The sequence below is a fragment of the Pan paniscus genome, chromosome 13 (assembly GCF_029289425.2).
Source record: "Pan paniscus chromosome 13, NHGRI_mPanPan1-v2.0_pri, whole genome shotgun sequence".
NCBI lineage: Eukaryota > Metazoa > Chordata > Mammalia > Primates > Hominidae > Pan > Pan paniscus.
In genome coordinates, this window is record NC_073262.2 from 139,123,025 (window position 1) to 139,141,255 (window position 18,231).

At 46.1% G+C, this 18,231-nt stretch overlaps 1 protein-coding gene across 2 annotated transcripts in view; it reads right to left on the reverse strand.

The window, feature by feature from the left end:
* Window positions 1–11,728, reverse strand: part of IQCA1 (IQ motif containing with AAA domain 1) — a 180,339-nt gene extending 168,611 nt beyond the window's left edge. The window contains exons 1-2 of one of the 2 annotated variants that reach the window (XM_008965692.5): window positions 11,347–11,728; window positions 1,253–1,577 (exon numbers count right to left, since the gene is read on the reverse strand). In XM_008965692.5, the coding sequence (XP_008963940.1) occupies window positions 1,253–1,577; window positions 11,347–11,357 (336 nt within the window). In that variant the 5' untranslated portion in view covers window positions 11,358–11,728. The remainder of the gene's footprint in view (window positions 1–1,252; window positions 1,578–11,346) is intronic. The other variant, XM_003813118.6, reaches the window with a different exon arrangement.
* Between the last annotated feature and the right edge of the window lie 6,503 nt (window positions 11,729–18,231).

Consider the following 18,231-nt stretch of genomic DNA (forward strand, 5'->3'; position numbering starts at 1 on the left):
AGGAAGATGATGTCCCTGGAGCACAGGGGCTGGCTGATGCAGCAGGAAAGGCAAGGCCGTGGAGGGGCCGCCACATAGAGCCCCAAATGCGCTATTCCTTAACAACAGGGGCATGACTTCCTATTCTTGAAATTCAACTAATAAATGTAATATTCATTAATTAAATTTAGGAATATGATTTAATAACTATTTGTTTCACAGTTATCCTAAATTGTTCATACTGTCACTTTAGTGAGTAAAGTGCACCAGATTAAATCTGGTGATTGGCCCATGCTCTTATAGATGAATGCAATAAACATAAAACTTTTAGAATAATCGTCAACATTTTCATTCATTTCAGTTATTCTCATTACTCCATTCTGATAAAATAATAATGTGAGGAAAGCCTATCTCAGAAAGAAAGGTACCTCTATAAAAGCCCAAATATTTTCAAGGAGAAGAAACGTGAAACCCTCATGTAGAAAATTAAAGACTTTCTCCTTTTGATTTCACTTCAAGGAAATGTTCCTTTCAAAATGAAGGTGAGCTCCCAGGACCATGACACTGAGGGGAGGTGGCCAGTGGCCCCAGCAGCCCAGCCAGCCTGAGTCAGAAGAGAGGCCCTGTGCCCAGCAGGAACGTCGGAGGGCAGCAGCAGGGGCCGAATGCTCGCAGGAGGGGGCTGTGGTTGCCAGGCGCCAGCAGCAAGGGCTCCAGGGAGAGACGGAAAGAGGGGAAGAGAGGCAGAGGGAAGGAGGGAGAGCAAGCACATGAGCTCTCCTTTGATGTCTGAGGCCCGCTGCCATGTAAGCCATACATTCCCCTGGGTCACCACTGACCCAAAGTAAGGAGGAGATGCATCCACTTGGCAATAGGGAACCTGTGACCAACAGGCTACAGAGAGATTCCATGGAAACAGAGGAGCGGGCGCTGCTACTGGATGCTGGGAGGGTCTGTGTTTCAAGGGTGCTGATGAAAGGGCTGGCCCACTGCATTCCAACAGCCCTGGGCAGACACTACGATGTCAGGTAAGACCACAGCCACCACAGTGCCTAACACAGCCAAGAAGTGTGCAGATGCATCTGCACCAGAAACAAAGGGAACCCAATCCTTGTCCGTGACAGCATGGTGTAATTGAAGGCAAATGTTAAGATTTTCCGTACACCAACTAGTAAACATAGACAGGAAGTCTGTAGAGTATCGTGTACAGATACCGGGTACATATCTTATTTATAACAAAAAGCAACTAAGAAGAAAACAACAGAGTGCTTACGGGCGCCAGCTTGAGATCCTGCAGGATATCATCGAAATAATGGAACTCCGTGAGTTCCAGCTCCACCATCTCGTTCTTCAGCTCCAGGATGCGGCCCATCACCCCGTCCAGGACTTTCCTGATCAGTATTCGTTTCTGGGGGTGGACGAACTGGTCGTAGACATTCTCTAGGTTTCTAAAGATCTGCACATACTTTATGTAGAAGGTGGCTAATGTTTGAAAGATGAAAACCTGATTTCTTTGTGGTTCAATCATCTTCTGAGGCTCTTTATCGAGTAAAGCACTGAGGGCTTCTTGGGTCTGATGCCACATCTTATTATACATTCTGGGGGAAGAGAGAGAATTTAGATGATACAGTAAATAAAAATCACTTGGTAAAACATAAACATTGGGCCTCTGGTATAGCAAAATATAATGCAGAATCAAGTGTGAGCTAAGAATATCGTTATATAGTTGCAAGGCTTGATAGACAATTTATATCCTGTTCTGATGTCCTTCTGATTTCTGAATATGTACCACCACTATTATCATCAAATAAATAGTTTAAAAAGCATTTTGTCTAAATGATATAAAGTTGTTCCTCACTTGGCCCATAAAGCCACTATTATTATACCCATTTAAAAGATGACAAAGTTGATATCCAGAATAGTTAACTTATTTGTCCATATACACAGCTGGTGAAGTATATTTTGGAACAACCACTTTGGAAAGTAATGTAGCATTTTCTTATTAAGTTGAACGTGTGCATACCCTATGAATGAATAATTATACCCTAGAGAAACTTGTAAATATGCATCAAGAATGATCACTTGCATTTTTTAAATAATAGTAAAAACCTGGAGATAACATAAATGTCCACCAGTAAGAGAGTGGATAAATAAATTGTAGTATATACACCAATGGACTATCACACAGCAGTGAAAAATGAATGAATGAAGTACAGCAAAAGGCAACCACTAAGAATCTTAGAACCATGATGTACAGTGTGAGAAACGAGGTGCAGGCTGGGCGTGGTGAGGTGCAGGCCAGGCGTGGTGGCTCTCGCCTGTAATCCCAGCACTTTGGGAGGTCGAGGCAGGTGGATCACGAGGTCAGGAGATCGAGACCACCCTGGCCAACCCCGTCTCTACTAAAATACAAAAAAAATTAGCCAGGCATAGTGGCGCCCGCCTGTAGTCCCAGTTACTCAGGAGGCTGAGGCAGGGGAATCACTTGAACCCGGGAGGTGGAGTTTGCAGTGACCCGAAATCGTGCCGCTGCATTCCAGCCTGGCAACAGAGAGAGACTGTCTTAAAAAAAAAAAAAAAAAAAAGTGAGGTGAGGTGCAGACTGTGGCCTAGGAGGCTGAGCTCTCTGGAATGCACCAGCTGGGCTCTCTGCCCTCATTCCAGTGAGTTGAGTTAGTGGACTGAACAAAGAGGAAGCCAGAGAGCAGAGGAGTATGACCCTCTTGTCCACACCCTGGCGAGGCAACAAAGGCTGGGTGTGCCCTTCCACCAGAGCCTTAGGGTGGTGGTGGCTCTGCTGTGGCTGGCCCCAGAATACTGCCCCATCCTTTGCCGGTTTCCCGAGACTATGTCCACGTCTTTGTTACTGGTCCCTTTATTAGGCCCTCATGAGTGTCCCCGCTTTTCCTGCCAGGGCCAATACCTCCATGGTAGAGATTCCCACCTTCCCCTACCAAATTTCAGGTGATTTTTTGATTCTGCTTTTACATTCAAGAACCAGGACTGAAAAGTGAACTGGAAAGTCAGTGTGTCTGGGAAGGAGCTTCACTGTAGAAAGTGGGTGTGGAGAGCCCCGATCATTGATGAAGGAGAAACCCAAAAATGTCAGTATTTCTCTGTAAGGTCTTTCCCTATGCTAAGGGGAGGGGGCAGCCCTAATCCCCTGAAGGAGAAGCAAGCCGGTCAAGGGGGCTCACCTCTTGTTTACTGTCAGCCAGGCCACTCATTCCCGTGCTTACCTGTGCCTGGCGTCCTGAGTCCAGGTTGGCTGCATGTGCCATCTTCTGCCTGGTTGGCTAGTGCCTTAGCCACTTGCTCTCTGGGGTGTACAAGTGATTGGCGGCCTAAATGTGGCCTATACAGATCTGCAAGCAGTCCTCCAATTTCAGCCCTGCCCAGAAGAACCAGGCTCCCACCTGGCTTCCCAGGGAAACAGCTGGCTTTTGATCACCCAGCCCCACTCGCTGGCTTTCAGGTCCCACATTCTCTGCCCTTCCTCCATTCCCTCTCATCCATGCCTGCTCTCCCTTTCCCACATTTTCTTTTTTTCTTTTTAGACAGTCTCACTCTGTCACCCAGCCCAGAGTGCAGTGGCACGATCTTGGCTCACTGCAACCTCCGCCTCCTGGGTTCAAGCAATTCTCCTGCCTCAGCCTCCTGGGTAGCTGGGACTACAGGCGTGTGCCACCACCTCAGGCTAATTTTTGTATTTTTAGTAGAGATGGGGGTTTCCACCACACTGGCCAGGCTGGTCTCGAACTCCTGACCTCAAGTGATCCACCTGTCCTGGCCTCCCAAAGTGTTGGGATTACAGACGTGAACCACTGTGCCTGGCCTCCTGCATTTTCTTGGTATCTCTTGTCAAATGTTTTCTTTGTCCTTGTGAGTTCATAGCTTTAAAATACTTTATTGCCATTTTGGAGGCAATTCAGGAGGAAGAGGAGATAAGTATCCATGGTTAACCACCCTGTTTGACTGGGACTCTCTCTTCTACATTCCCAAGTCATTATTAAGCAGCCCCTCCAGGCATCCTCTGCCCCAGGCTCACCATCTGCCATTCCTCAAACACGCTCCATTCTTCCCTACAAACTAAGCATCATTTATTGAAGCACTGATTAAATGTGCTTTTTTCACCTTTCTGGCAAAAAGGTAAAAGCGTATCTTGATGTTTGCAAGACTTTTGGGTTCAGATGATGATGATGATGATGATGATGATGATGATGATGATGGCGGCGAAGGTAACAGCTTACATTTATATACTGTCAGTCACTGTCCTAAGTGGTTTCCATGTAATAACTCGTGTAATCCTCACAACAACCCTATGAGGTAGGCATAATTATTAGTCCAGTTTATATATGAGAAAACTGAGGCAAAGAGAAGTTACTGCCCAAAGTCACACAGTTTGAATGCAGGACGTACATGTAGGCAGTCCGGCTCCAGAGTTCATGCTCTAAACCACTTGACTTCATCGCTTCCCGTTTGTCAGGGAGAAAGTAGATGAGGAAGGAGGGGTCCCGTGACACAGAGCTAATTACATCACAAGCAAACAGACTGAGCGTAAAAACCAAAACTCTTCCCCCCAACACCCCACTGAGTCAGGAGACTGAATTCTGCCTTTAGAATCCCATCCCCAGCATGTCCAAATGCCAGATTTCTCAAAACTTAGCAATATTTAAACTATTGCTAGTGAAAGAGCACTCTTCCAGACCAGCTTATTATAAGAAAGAAGGTTATTATCAGAAAATTAGGATTCCACTTGGCACAGTGTATTAGTCCATTCTTGCACTGCTATACAGAAATACCTGAGACTGGGTTATTTATTTGTTTATTTTGAGATGCAGTTTCGTTCTCGTTGCCCAGGCTAGAGTGCAGTGGTGCGATCTCAGCTCACTGCAACCTCTGCCTCCCAGGCTCAAGTGATTCTCCTGCCTCAGCCTCCCAAGTAGCTGGGCAGGCATCCACCACCATGCCCAGCTAATTTTGTATTTTTAGTAGAGACAGAGTTTCTCCATGTTGGTCAGCCTGGTCTCGAACTCCCAACCTCAAGTGATCTGCCCACCTCGGCCTCCCAAATTGCTGGGATTACAGGTGTGAGCCACCACGCCTAGCAAGACTGGGTAATTTATAAAGAAAAGAGTTTTAATTGGCTCACGGTTCCACAGGCTGTACAGGAAGCATGGCAGCATCTGTGTCTGGGGTGGCCTCGGGGAGCTTTTACTCATGGTGGAGGCAAAGTGGGAGCAGGCATCTCACATGGCAGGAGCAGGAGCAAGAGGAAGGTTGGGAGGTGCCACACACTTTTAAACAACCAGTTCTCATAACTCACTATCAAGAGAATGGCACAAAAGGGGAAATCCACCTCCGTGATCCAATCACCTCCCACCAGACCCCGCCTCCAGCATTGGGGATGACAGTTTGACAGGAGAGTTGGGTGGGGACACAAATCTAAACCATATCACACAGAACACACATTGACTCCTGGCAGAATTAGTGACTAATAAACAATTACACTGATCAGGAACAACAACAACCATCACTCAAAAGAACAACAACAAAAGCAACACCTCATGCCAGTTCAAAGCTCCTGGGACCCTTTGACATTCTGCTTGTCCCACCTCAAATAGACAAGCAGGAGGGGCTGGAAGAAGCAAAGATGATTGAGATGATCAAGGGAATGGTTTGGCTGTGGACAATGATCAAGAACAGAGGCTCAGCATGGTGTGAGTTTTCCAAAGTCCAGACTTCTAGGGCCCGAGAAGGGACAGTAAACCCAAGGCGCTCACTGGCCTGAGTGAGGACACAGGCTGGACATACTAACAGGTGTGACAACTGTTGACATAAAACAGACCAATGCTCAAGTTGCTTTGTGGACTTAACAGGATTTGGGGCCCAAACCTGCCAGGACAACATTCAAGAGGAAAATGACAGGCTAATTTTGTTTAGAACTCGGACCTGAAACTCCACTTAGAAAACAGACCGCAGCTCCAGATCCAAAGAATTGTTCCCTCTAACCCAGGAGGGTTGACTGCAGGAGTGCTTTTCAGTTCAACACAGAGGAAAGCATAACTCCAGACAGCAACAGTCCAGCAAAACCCCAGCTTGTTTCATAGATGCCAAGAAGATGCTCAGTAAATTGTAACTTGCAGCACAGGCCTGATTAAAAATGCCCTCCCCACACACCAACAAAAAAAGAATGATGACTTCTTCAAAGTGCCAAAAACCAGTGACCCAATGGACCTTCAGTGGAGAAATGCTAGAAATATGCCCCCAAAATTAGCAGTAAAAAAGGACAAGGGGATACGTAAGTAATTAATATAAACCATTTTTTAACACCACTGCTTATAAATGGCATGATTGCAAAATCCAAGGAAATCAGTAACAAAAATACATCAATTAGTACAGCAAGGGCCAGGCGTGGTGGCTCACGCCTGTAATCCCAGCACTGGGTGACGGAGGTGGGTGGATCACTTGAGGTCAGGAGTTCCAGACCAGCCTGGCTAACATGGTGAAAACCCATCTCTACTAAAAATACAAAAATTAGCTGGGCATGGTGGCAGGTGCCTGTAATCCCAGCTATTTGGGAGGCTGAGACAGGAGAATTGCTTGAATGTGGAGGCAGAGGTTGCAATGAGCCGAGATCTCACCACTGCACTCCAGCAAAAAAAAAAAATAAATAAAAATAAAAACAGCAAAATTGCAATACTTTAATGCAGAGAAAAAAAAAATGAAAGCGGAAACCCATTCACAGCACCAATAAAGAACAATAAATATTTAAGAATTCACATGGTGGGAGCCACATGAAATCTAGCTAAAGGAAATTCTAGAATGCTAGGTACAGATCAGCGCAAGCAGAAGGCACTATCTGCTCCTGTCTAAAGAGACAAACCCTGTCTCTACTAAAATCACAAAAATTAGCCGGGTGTGGTGGCATGCGCCTGTAATCCCAGCTACTAGGGACGCTGAGATGGGAGACTCACTTGAACCCGGGAGGTGGAGGTTGCAGTGAGCCAAGATTGCACCACTGCACTCCAGCCTGGGCAACAGAGCGAGACTCCATCTCAAAAAAAAAGAAAAGAAAAGCTATAAAGACAGAAGACTTTCAAGACATACATACAGATTTAATATGGCCAAGAATTCAGTAACAATAGACTAAAGACTATAAATAAATCTAGTAATAACTTTTAAATATGGGAGTGGAACAGACAGTAAAAGTTAAAAGGCATCTTATACTTCTAACATTGGCCACACCAACAAGCATTAAGTTTGTACAATACCCTGAAGAGGCTGCCTCCATGAAGTTCAGGTGGGGTGATCTGAACCCCACAAAGACCCAAAGTCAACAACAGCAAGAGATCTTGGGTTGAAGAGGCTCCTGCTTCCACCAGGGGGAAACCACAGCCGACCTGATGGGGCAGAGCACAGCCAGATTTTCTGGATGTCTAGACCTGCTGTGGGCAGAACCATCCAGGGGAGCCCAGTCGCTCCAGGTCAGAGCCCTCATCGGCTTCAGTTGGGTCAGAGAAGCAGGACTTTTCCAGGGCCTCACGGAGCTGACCCATAACTGGAATTTTTGGTCAAAGACAGTCCTGGTGGCTTGAGCCTTCCGGGTCCTGCCGTTTCTTTCTTCCCCACCTGCAGTCTGTCTGGGGATCCCTGTCTGGGGGAGAACAGGCAAAGATTCCCGGCTGACAGGAAAATGAGCAGCTTTGAAAGCACACGGATCCCTGCATCATTACCTGTTTTCCTCAGCGCTGAGAGACGGCGTCATCTCTTTCCACCAGACCCTCTTCCCTCGAGACTGTCTCTGGCTTCCTGCTCCCCAGCTGTCCTGATGCCTCTCCACGTGACCACACCCCCTCCCGCACTGGACCGCCAGGGACCTGGGCACCCTGCCTCGGCCACGCCAGCCTGGGGAGCCCCCACTTTGCGCTCAGCCCATCTGGCCTTGCGCCCCACCTCCTCGCCCTGCAGCCTCAAGCCTCTTTCTGCTTGAGCCCAGCCATGAAGGTCAAATGAGACAAGAGAGGCGGCAAGATGATTTTTCATAAGAGCATTGATGAGAGAGAATTCACACAGCACAGAATTCACTCTTTTCAAGTGTACAATTCAGTGGTTTTCAGCATAGTTGTGCAACTACCACCATTATCTAACTCCAGAACATTTTCATCACTGGGAAAGAAACCCACACCCGTGAAGCAGTCACTCCCCATTCCCCACTCCTCCCTGCCCTTGGCAACCCCTAACCTAATTTCCATCTCTTTTTGCCTATTCTGGACATTTCACAGAAGTGAAATTACGCAAGGGCGGGGGGCGTTCAGTGCTGAGCTCCTTTCCCTCGGTGTGGTGTCCTCAAAATTCATCCACACTGTCGCATACTTTGTACTTCATTTCTTTCTATTGCTAAGTTTCCTTTGTACAGATACACCACATTTTGTTTATCCATTCGCCAGCCCATGGACACTTGGGTTGTTTCCGCCTTCTTTGCTGCTGTGAGTAATGCTGCTAGAAGCATTCCTGTGCGAGTTTCTGCGTGGAAATATGTCTTGATTTTCCCTCGGTAGGGCAAGGTGGTTTTCAAAGGTAAAAGTGCTCTACATTTAAAATAGAAGCCAGTGTCCTGAGCAGCTCATCCCTGGAGGTCACTCAATCTCTTCATGCTTACGCCTCCTTCACTGGCAAACCTGGATGATGAGATCAACTCTGGACACCTCCAGGGACTACTGTGGGATGGTGATGTGGTTTGGCTGTGTCCCGACCCAAATCTCATCTTAAATTTTAGTTCCATAATCCCCACGTGTTGTAAGAGGGACCCAGTGGGAGGTAACTGAATCATGGGGACAGTTACCTCCATGCTGTTCTCATGATAGTGAGTTCTCACGAAATCTGACGGTTTTATCAGGGGCTTTTTTCCCCACTTTGCTCTGCACTTTTCCTTGCTGCCGCCATGTGAAGAAGGGCATGTTTGACTTCACCTGCCATCATGATTGTAAGTTTCCTAAGGACCTCCCAGTCCTGCAGAACTGTTACTCAATTAAACCTCTTTCCTTTATAAATCACCCAGTCTCGGGTATGTCTTTATTAGCAGTGTGAGAACAGACTAATACAGATGGAACAACAGTGTGAAAGTGTTCCTGGAATTTTAAATGCACTTTGCAAACAGAAGGTAATATTTTATCCATGAGACTACTTAACAGTTTTTGAAAGTATATGATTGGTTTCAGACTTGAGCATATGACTTAGAGATATGACAGATTTTGAAGTCAGGAGGCTTGTGGATGGAGAAGACTGAATATGACAGTTAAAAAGACCAGACTGTTGTTTCTACAGCTTGGCAGTTTTCCTATAACGGAGTGGGTAGGGGAGGGAAACACTTGAATATTCACTTGAATATATGCACTTCCGTGGGAAATCAAAATATTGCACAATGGGAATTCTTTTCAAGTTATTTTGCACGTGATAAAACCTTCTGAATCTTCCAATCTTAACTAGTTTGCTGTCTTCTTCCCCAAATACTCCCCCTGCCTTCTTGCTCTATGGAAGGCCTGGCTCTGCTCAGAAGCCCTCTCAGTAGAGGCTCCTGTTCCCCCCAGAGCCCTCTGTCTCTGGCTGTGGGGCTGGGTCAAGGGGACCCCTTCTCTTCACTGCACCTCCAGACATTTGCCTTCCCTCCTCCCAACACTCCCTGGCTTTGAATCCCATTTCATCTGATGCTGCCAGCACTGCCCCTCAGTCACCATCATCTTCCATCTACCATGATCGTTCCAGGCCACCTCCAGAGCACCCACCCACTGAATAGCATCTTGATGCTGCCTTCCCACCTGTTCCATTGTTAAGTGCTGAGTTCCTCTATCTAAGGCCAGCACCCCCTGGATCCCATGTCCTCTCACTACCAACGATGTCACCCACTTCTCCCTCCTCCTCCTATATCATTCTGGGCCATTCCCTTCCACACACAAACATTCTATTGTTTTCTGTCTTGGAGCCATGTCCTCTGCCTCTAGCTGCCAACATATTTCTTTCCTTTGCAGCAAAACTCCTTTAAAGAGTTAGCTATGCTCACCGTCTATAGTTTCTCTCCCCCTACATTCACTTGAGTAAGTCTTTCTATCTCATCATACCACTGAATCAGCTCCTGTCAAGGTCACTGGTGAACTCCACACTGCCAAATCAACAGTCAGTTCTCAGTTCTACCCCAACTTGTCTCAGGAGCACTTGACGGGGAGAAAGAAGTTACTTCTCCTGGAAACACGATTATTTCTTCCACTCGCTTCTTCCTCATGGATCATGTCTTTGATTCCTTTGCCAGGTCTCCTCTTCCCCCAGCCTTACGGTGGATGATCCCAGGATCAGTCCTTACACCTCTTCTTTATTAATATTCATTCTATGTCTCACAAAGACCATCACAGGCTGACAGCGAGCAAGTTTATATTTCAGACATGGGTCTCGCTCCTGAACCCAAGATCTGGATATTTTAATTGCCTATTTCATCTCCAGGTGATGTCCAATGGGCACTTCCAACTCAATAGGTCTTAAACAGAACTCTTGATCTTCCCCACTTCCAAACCCTGGCAAGCCTTTAACCTCTCTGCTCTTATTTCCTTGCCTAGAAAATAGGGCATGTAATAGCAACAGTGCAGGCTGGAGCTACAGTGCCCGGCTTGGCACTGTTCACTTGCTGTGTGAACTACTTCACCTCTTCATACCCAAGTTCCCTCATCTGTAAAATGGAAATAACAATATTAACAGCCCCTACATTACAGGGTTGCTGTGAAGCGGTTAGAACAGTGTCTACAGGGTCAGCACTGTAATACCTGTTTGAAATTATTCTTACGAAGACCAAATGAGGTAACTTTGTGCAAGTGCTGTGTAAACGACACAGTGCTAGGCACACACTCCTTTCAGTACCAATGCCACTCGAGTCTGTGAAAAGCAAATGACAATAATGCTTTCCCAAGATCTTTCTAGACTTAAATTTCAGGACCTGGGTGTTTTCACAAAGCACCGTATTTGTTACCGTGAAAGATTAACAAAAAAAGCAAACAAAATGGCATAGTGCTTCTCAGCAATAGCCCCTAAGGGCTTGGCGGGTATACGGAAGACTGGGAGCTCATCCCCATGGGGTGGTGGGATGCGTAGGGGAGGGGGAGATCTAAATGTATGATTTTCCTTGCTCACAAGAAGCAGATACTCTATCCCGAGGCATATTTGAATTTCCTAAAAGGAAAAAAAGTTGGGGAGAGGAGGGAAGTTGAGAGGAGAGGGGAGGAGAAAAGAAAAGAAAAAAGAAAATAAGAGAAGCAGAAAGCAAGCCACCTTCTGGCTTGGGGAAGCCCACCCCATGGCTGTGGCTGGGAGCCCATCACTTACGCGTTCGACATTGCTGGCTACTTTCCCTCTTTTCCTCGCCCTCCCGGAAGCTCTTCCGTTGCTCTCTGAAGGACGGTGGCAGCAGGGGTCAGGGCACTACCAGGAGCTACAGAGGACTGGGGGAGGGGGGGGGTCTTCTGGAGGGAGAAACCAGGACTGCGATAATCTTCTGCTTCGGGCAGGAAAAGGTGAGGCCGGGTTTGCTTCGCAGGCACGGAGCGCGCAGGCGCAGAGAGGTGTTTCACTCCTTCCCGTCGCGACCCAGAGACACGCGAACCTCACTTCGGCCACTCAGGTGGGCGCGACGCGGCCCTAGCAACGGCAACGCCGCGCCTGCGCATTGCCTTCCGCCTGCCCCCCTCCCCCGCCCCCCGCATTCCGCGCCTGCGCCACCGCGGGAGGCCTAAGTGGGCGCAGCTGTGGGAGCCGGTCGGAGTCCGAGCGCTCCGTCGCGGGGCCGGGCCGCTTGGCGAGCCTGCTCCGGGCCCAAGCCCTTGGCCTGTGGTCCTCCAGGCCGTCTTCCCGCTTTCCTGCTGGCCCCATTTTCATCCACCGTCAGCTCTGCGGCCTTGGGCAAGGCCCTTAATGATGGTGGTCTTCAGTTTTCCCATCTGTAAACTGGGTATAACAGTCGTTCGTTCAGAACTTTACTGGGCATCTATTCTGGGCCAAGTGCAGACTTAGATTCTGGGCACCCAAGACTTAGGCAGACGCGCCCTTCGGAGACTTAATGAGTATGAACTAAGGCGCGGGTGCGTTGTAAATGTAAAATGCAGTGTGGATGTTATTAACAGTTATCCGTAAGTCGCTGTGAGTGTTGGCTTTCATTGCTCTTCTTTCTTCGACTTTAGTAACTGTTGAGGTTTATTTGCACATTTTAGACCCTGCAGCTCCTATTGGAACGCCAGGTTTAATGCTGTCAAAGGCGTGGAGAGGACATCCAGGTAAAAATTATAATCAGGATCACAAAACCTCTCCCCTACCATTACTAATGAAATGCGCAAAAGCATAGTAAAAGCCAGCCCTCCGCACTCCCTTCAAATAATGGAGCAAATTATTTCTCAGACGAGAAATTGAGTACAACCTTGTACCGTTAACTTCAAAAACTCAGTGAAATAGCAGCGTGCAGTGGAGAATGGTGTCCAGCCTCATCTCCACCCTCCCAAAGCCCTTCAGGGGGCAGAGACCAAGTAGACACAACACCAAGAATTCTCATTAATGCTTTTTGATACAAAGAATACACACACTGAAAAGAAGGGATATGAAAGGGTGAGCCGAACGAGGAAACACCTGGGGAAATCCGGCCAGATAAAACCATCCTGAGTGGAGGTCAATCCCTACCACTCCCAGGACCTGAGCAGGGACAGGAGAAATCTCCAGGGCTTGCCTTTTTCTAGGTCCCTACATTGAATTGAGGCAAAGATTCAAAGTCAAAGGGCATGTTGTCACAGGAATACGGCACACTCGTGACAAGAGTGGGAGGATGGTGGTAAAGGAGCTTATCAAAATCTCAGAAGAGAGCACAGAGCCCGGAAGTTGTGTGGATTCAAGGGAGCAGTCCTTATCCTAAATGTGTACTCAGGTTCCAGAAAAGCAGAGAAAAGTGCAGTATCTCAGCTCTGGAACTCAGATACAGTGAGAAGACAGTCAAAGAGAATTCGCCCACATTATATTTGAACAAACAGAACATTTTCAAAGAGCAACACGTGTTAAATAGGAATAAGACAGAAAGAAGCAGCATATCCACTATCTAAAACCAAGACTTTCATAAAAGTAGAAGAAAAGAAAGGATTATAACATTGGCCAGACAAGTGAAAGAAAGAAAGTCTGGAGAAAATCTAACCAAATAAGTAAAAGCAGAAAAATCTTTTTTGTTTGTTTGTTTGTTTAGTTTTTGTTTGTTTGTTTTGAGTTGGAGTCTCCCCCTGTCACCCAGGCTGGAGTGCAGTGTGTGATCTCAGCTCACAGCAACCTCCACCTCCCGGGTTCAAGCAATTCTCCTGCCTCAGCCTCCCACGTAGCTGGGATTACAGGCGCCTGCCACCATGCCCAGCTAATTTTTGGTATTTTTAGTAGAGACAGGGTTTCACCATGTTAGCCAGGCTGGTCTGGAACTCCTGACCTCAGGAGATCCACCCGCCTCGGCCTCCCAAAATTCTGGGATTACAGGCGTGAGCCACCGCGCCCTGCCAAAACAGAAAAATCTTTACTTGTGTTCCATGCTATAGAATAAGTTAATAAGAACAATAAGGTAATAAAATAAGAACTGGGAGAAAATATAAAACAATGGAATGAGAAAGGAAGGAAGATTACACAGCTAAGGAAACCAAAAGAAAAACAGAAGTAGTGCAATACAGAAAATAAGTTGGAAAAACCAAGAAATAGACCAGGCACAATTCAGCTGAATTACTGACTTAGAGGAAAAACCTGATTCAATTACAGTAAATGTAGAGAGGAAAGAGTGAGACACCTGAGCAATTTACAAAAAGGGTTAGTTGATATTCCTGCAAGAAAGACCTTCAACATTAGACTATTTTCAGAGATACAAGAAACGTTTTTGAAATAAAAGAATTAAATCTGCAGATCAGAAATTCTCACTGTGTTCTAGGGAAAACTGATATACAACACTCAACATCAGGAAATGTCCTGGATACATTATTGAACTTCAAAGAGAAATGGTAGGAGAAATCTGGCTAGCCTCAGATTTTGATGTCAGATGAAAACGAAGCAATATTTACAAAGTTCTTGGGGAAAAGTGTGACCCAAGAATATTTCTGCTCATTCACATTAATAGTCCAAGTATGAAAGCCTTCAGGAGATACAGCACTCATGTACAGATTGACGTGTTAACAAATGCAAATAATAGAAACCCAGTGAACATTGGCTTAAACAATAAGAAGATTTAAAATCTCCCTCAACACCAAGAATAGAGGTGACAGCTCATGATCTCAGTGGCTCCGTGACATCATCAAGGATCAGTCTTCAATGGTCTTTCCATCTTTTGGAGCTGTCATAGTAACCATACGAAATGACTTCCTTTGTGGTCATAAAATGCCTGTCACAGCTCTAGGTCTTATATCCTCACACTGTGACATCCCAAGATAGAAAAAGAACCAGCAGGGAAATATGATACACATTACTGTTTTAGAGTAATGGGGATTTACCTGCATTAAGAGGTAGAGAGGTAGATGAAGGAACCCAATCAGAACTCTGTCAGCACAGAAGAAGGCAGGATTGGCTGTTATGTAGGCACCATTCAGTAGGAGCCACCCATGAACTCTTCTAGCAAATAAATTACTTGATGATGAAATACAGACAATCAAAACATACAAATCAGGTGAAAAAGATTAGCATAATACTCAATATGAGAAGACGGTGGAACAAGGTTTCTCAATTCTGCAAGAGAACAAATATAGTTCCTCTGTGATTATATCTTATGAGCTTTGCCAGTTGCTGCACTTAATGACCTCTTGTTCTCTGCCAGGAAGTATTTGGGACCTGACATAGATCATTCATTAAATCTTATTAACTTTGTGAGGTAGGTAATATTTTCTTCCCCCCACCAACTTTTTTTTTTTTGAGATGGAGTTTCGCTCTTGTTGCCCAGGCTGGAGTGCAGCGGTGTGATCTCGGCTCACTGCAACCTCCACCTCCTGGGTTCAAGCTATTCTCCTGCCTCAGCCTCCTGAGTAGCTGGGATTACAGGTACCCACCACCATACACGGCTACTTTTTTGTATTTTTAGTAGAGACGGGGGTTTCACCATTTGGCCAGGCTGGTCTTGAACTCCTGACCTCAGTGAAACCCAGAGAAGTTAAGCAACGGTATGTCCAAAGCCATACTCAAAATGATCATGGAGTTGGTATTCAAGTCACCTGGTAGTCTGGATTCAAAGATAACACACCTATTATCTTTTTGTTGGTAGCAACACCTACCTTACTATTTGTTTAAAAAAATAGGTTTTCTGCGAGACAAATGTTACTAAAAACTGGTTCTCATAACAACCCATCCTTTAGGAAAAATCATTGCTACCTAGGTACATGGATACAGTAGAAAAGGTTACTTTATCCTCAGCATTTAATAATTCATACAGCCTCAGAACCAGACTGCCAGGTCCCTGGGGAAATTAGTCTTCTCCGTCTTCTTGCTACATGTGACATTTGGGCAAATATTTATTGATACTTGTTCTGTGAAAAACACAATACTCAACACCATGCAATAGAAAAAAGTTGGCTCCGATAGGAAAAATTCTGCCTGCAGGAGTGGAGGAGAGGAGGGGATCATTCAGCAGAACACAGGCTTCTCATCACACGTGCATTTTCACGTGGGGTAATAGGCCTGGAAGGGCTGTTCCAGGTTGGTCGTCAGATCTGCTTCCTTCAGATTCGTCCAGCCCCCAGGACCCTGCCACCTCCTGAGCATCCCTTCTCTGCCAACACACTTGCAGTGAGAGGGGCGCCTGACCCCTCTGGGAAGCCCATTCTGGTTTCGGAAAACTCTCACTATTGCTCTTTGGTTTCACATTGAAGCTCCAGGGAAAAACAGAACAATCCAATCCCTCTTTTTTTCTTTTTTCTTTTTTTTTTTTTTTTGAGACGGAGTCTCGCTCTTGTTGCCAAGATCTTGGTGCGATCTTGACTCACGGCAACCTCCGCCTCCTGGGTTCAAGCGATTCTCCTACCTCAGCCTCCCGAGTAGCTAGGATTGCAGGCATGTGCCACCACATCAGGCTATTTTTTTTTTTTTTGTATATTTAGTAGAGATGGGGTTTCTCCATGTTTGTCAGGCTGGTCTCAAACTCCCGACCTCAGGTGATCCACCTGCCTTGGCCTCCTGAAGTGCTGGGATTACGGGCATGAGCCACTGTGCCCGGCTTCCAATCCCTCTTTTATGGGAGCAGTCTTTGAAAAATTTAAGCCCATGTCCACCTGTCCACCTGCACCCCCCGCCCCTAATCAAAGTCCTCTTGGTTACAGAGTAAGAACCCTCAGCTTCTTCTACATTACAAGATTTTAAGTTGTCCTTCCCTCTGTAATGCTGTTAACACAACTTAGCATCCTTCAGACATAAACCAATGAAACAAAAGCTTCTAGTGGGAGGTGGTAGGCATTTCATCAAGTAGCAAAAGGGGCCCTTCCTTGAATCTCCACACCTTAGATCCATTGTAGGGCGGTCACGCCACACCGATGACTCATGATGCCCATAGTCAGCTAACCCCCCAAAACTGCCTACAGTGTCTCCTGCTGAATGTCTCCTCTGTTATTCAGTGCATACATCATCCCATCTAGTTCCACGTCATCCCTCAAATGATCCATGCTATTGATAAACATGTTCTCAATGACAAAGCCAGGGGGCCCCACAGCATGGCACCAGAAATGAGTTCAAGTTAGCATCAATCCACAAGTTATAAACCTGCCAGCCATGCTATCATCTGGCTTGTATTTCTCCTTGCCCTCAACAAATCCATGAGATAAGGATTTTCAAGCGCACAGTAATATGCAGCTATATCCTAGCTATTGCATTGCCTTATGTATTATGTTAGTAACTATAGAAATTTACAATTAGGCTGATCTGGCATGTCTTGTTTTTGGAAAATGCAAGATGATAATACTTGTTATCTCTGCTTCCTTTTCTAAAAACTCACAAATCATTTTAATGGTCTGGAATATTTCCTGTGATCACATGAAGTTCACTGGGCCAGAACCTGACCTATTTTATTTTAATGAGTCATCAGTCACTCAGAACCACACAATTCTCTCCTGTAGTTTTTTTCATTATGCCATGACAATTCAGCCAAACCAGGGAACTTGTTTCTTTACCAGGCCTGAACCGGGGTTAAAGTGTCCCAAAGCAGCTCATCTGTCTACACCTCGGCCTAAGACAACTCAAGCTGCAACAGGAAGCAGGGCCTTTTCCTGCCACACGGTGGCAGGCCAGCCACTAACCAGTCAAAGTGGGGACGATGCAATGCTTCCTGCTCCCACCTTCTCACCCAAGGACCCAGGCTCCTTCCTCACCTCCTTCGCTAACACCCCCTCCCATTTCCCCCAGTAACGGTAAGACTAAAGCATGACAAGACAGGAATACACTGTACCAAAAGATGAGGCTGTAAATACCAAGCACAGTGGACTGAGACCTTGCCCAGGAGGGCTCCTGGCAGCTTGCAGGAGAGCACTGGCCTTGGAACTGACCATTAACATCCACCAAGGAGAAGCTACTTCCTTGAAGGGCCAGAGCAGGTCCTGGGCTTCCAGGGAGGACCAGAGCTCTGCTCCATCCACCCTGGTCTCTCTATCCTACTCAGTTCCATTCCAGGGTCCCATCCTGCCAGGCCTGAGTGATATTAATAAGCTTATTTTCTCTTCTTACATGAAAACCCTAAGCTTACTTGTTTAGTAACAATTCTGTGTACCTTGCTAAGCATCTGAGGTCCAAATCATTATTTTGATTCACTTTTGAAATAATTTCCTCTAAATTGGTCACTATTTCTTCCACAATTACTATGTTTTTGTCCTAAACAGTTGATGCCTTATTTTATGTCAAATGTACATGTCTTTATACAGCCTCATAATCAGACTGCCAGGTATCTGGGAAAATGTTTTTTTCTCCGTGTTCTCAATATGTATGAATTCAGTTGGGCAAATATTATGGACACCCATACTATGCCTAGCACAATACTCAATGCGGTGCAATAGAAAAAGAAACCTTTGATAGGAATTCAGCCTTCAGGGAGTGGAGTAGAAGAGATAAAGGTAGGGGGTGATTAAATGTCACAGCGCAAAGTCTTTTGGGAGTCTAGAAGAGAGAGGGGCTACTTTGCCCTTGGGAAAGTGGAAGGTGTTATGCTGGTGGGATTAGAGCTAGCTACATAAAAGGTGAGTGGGG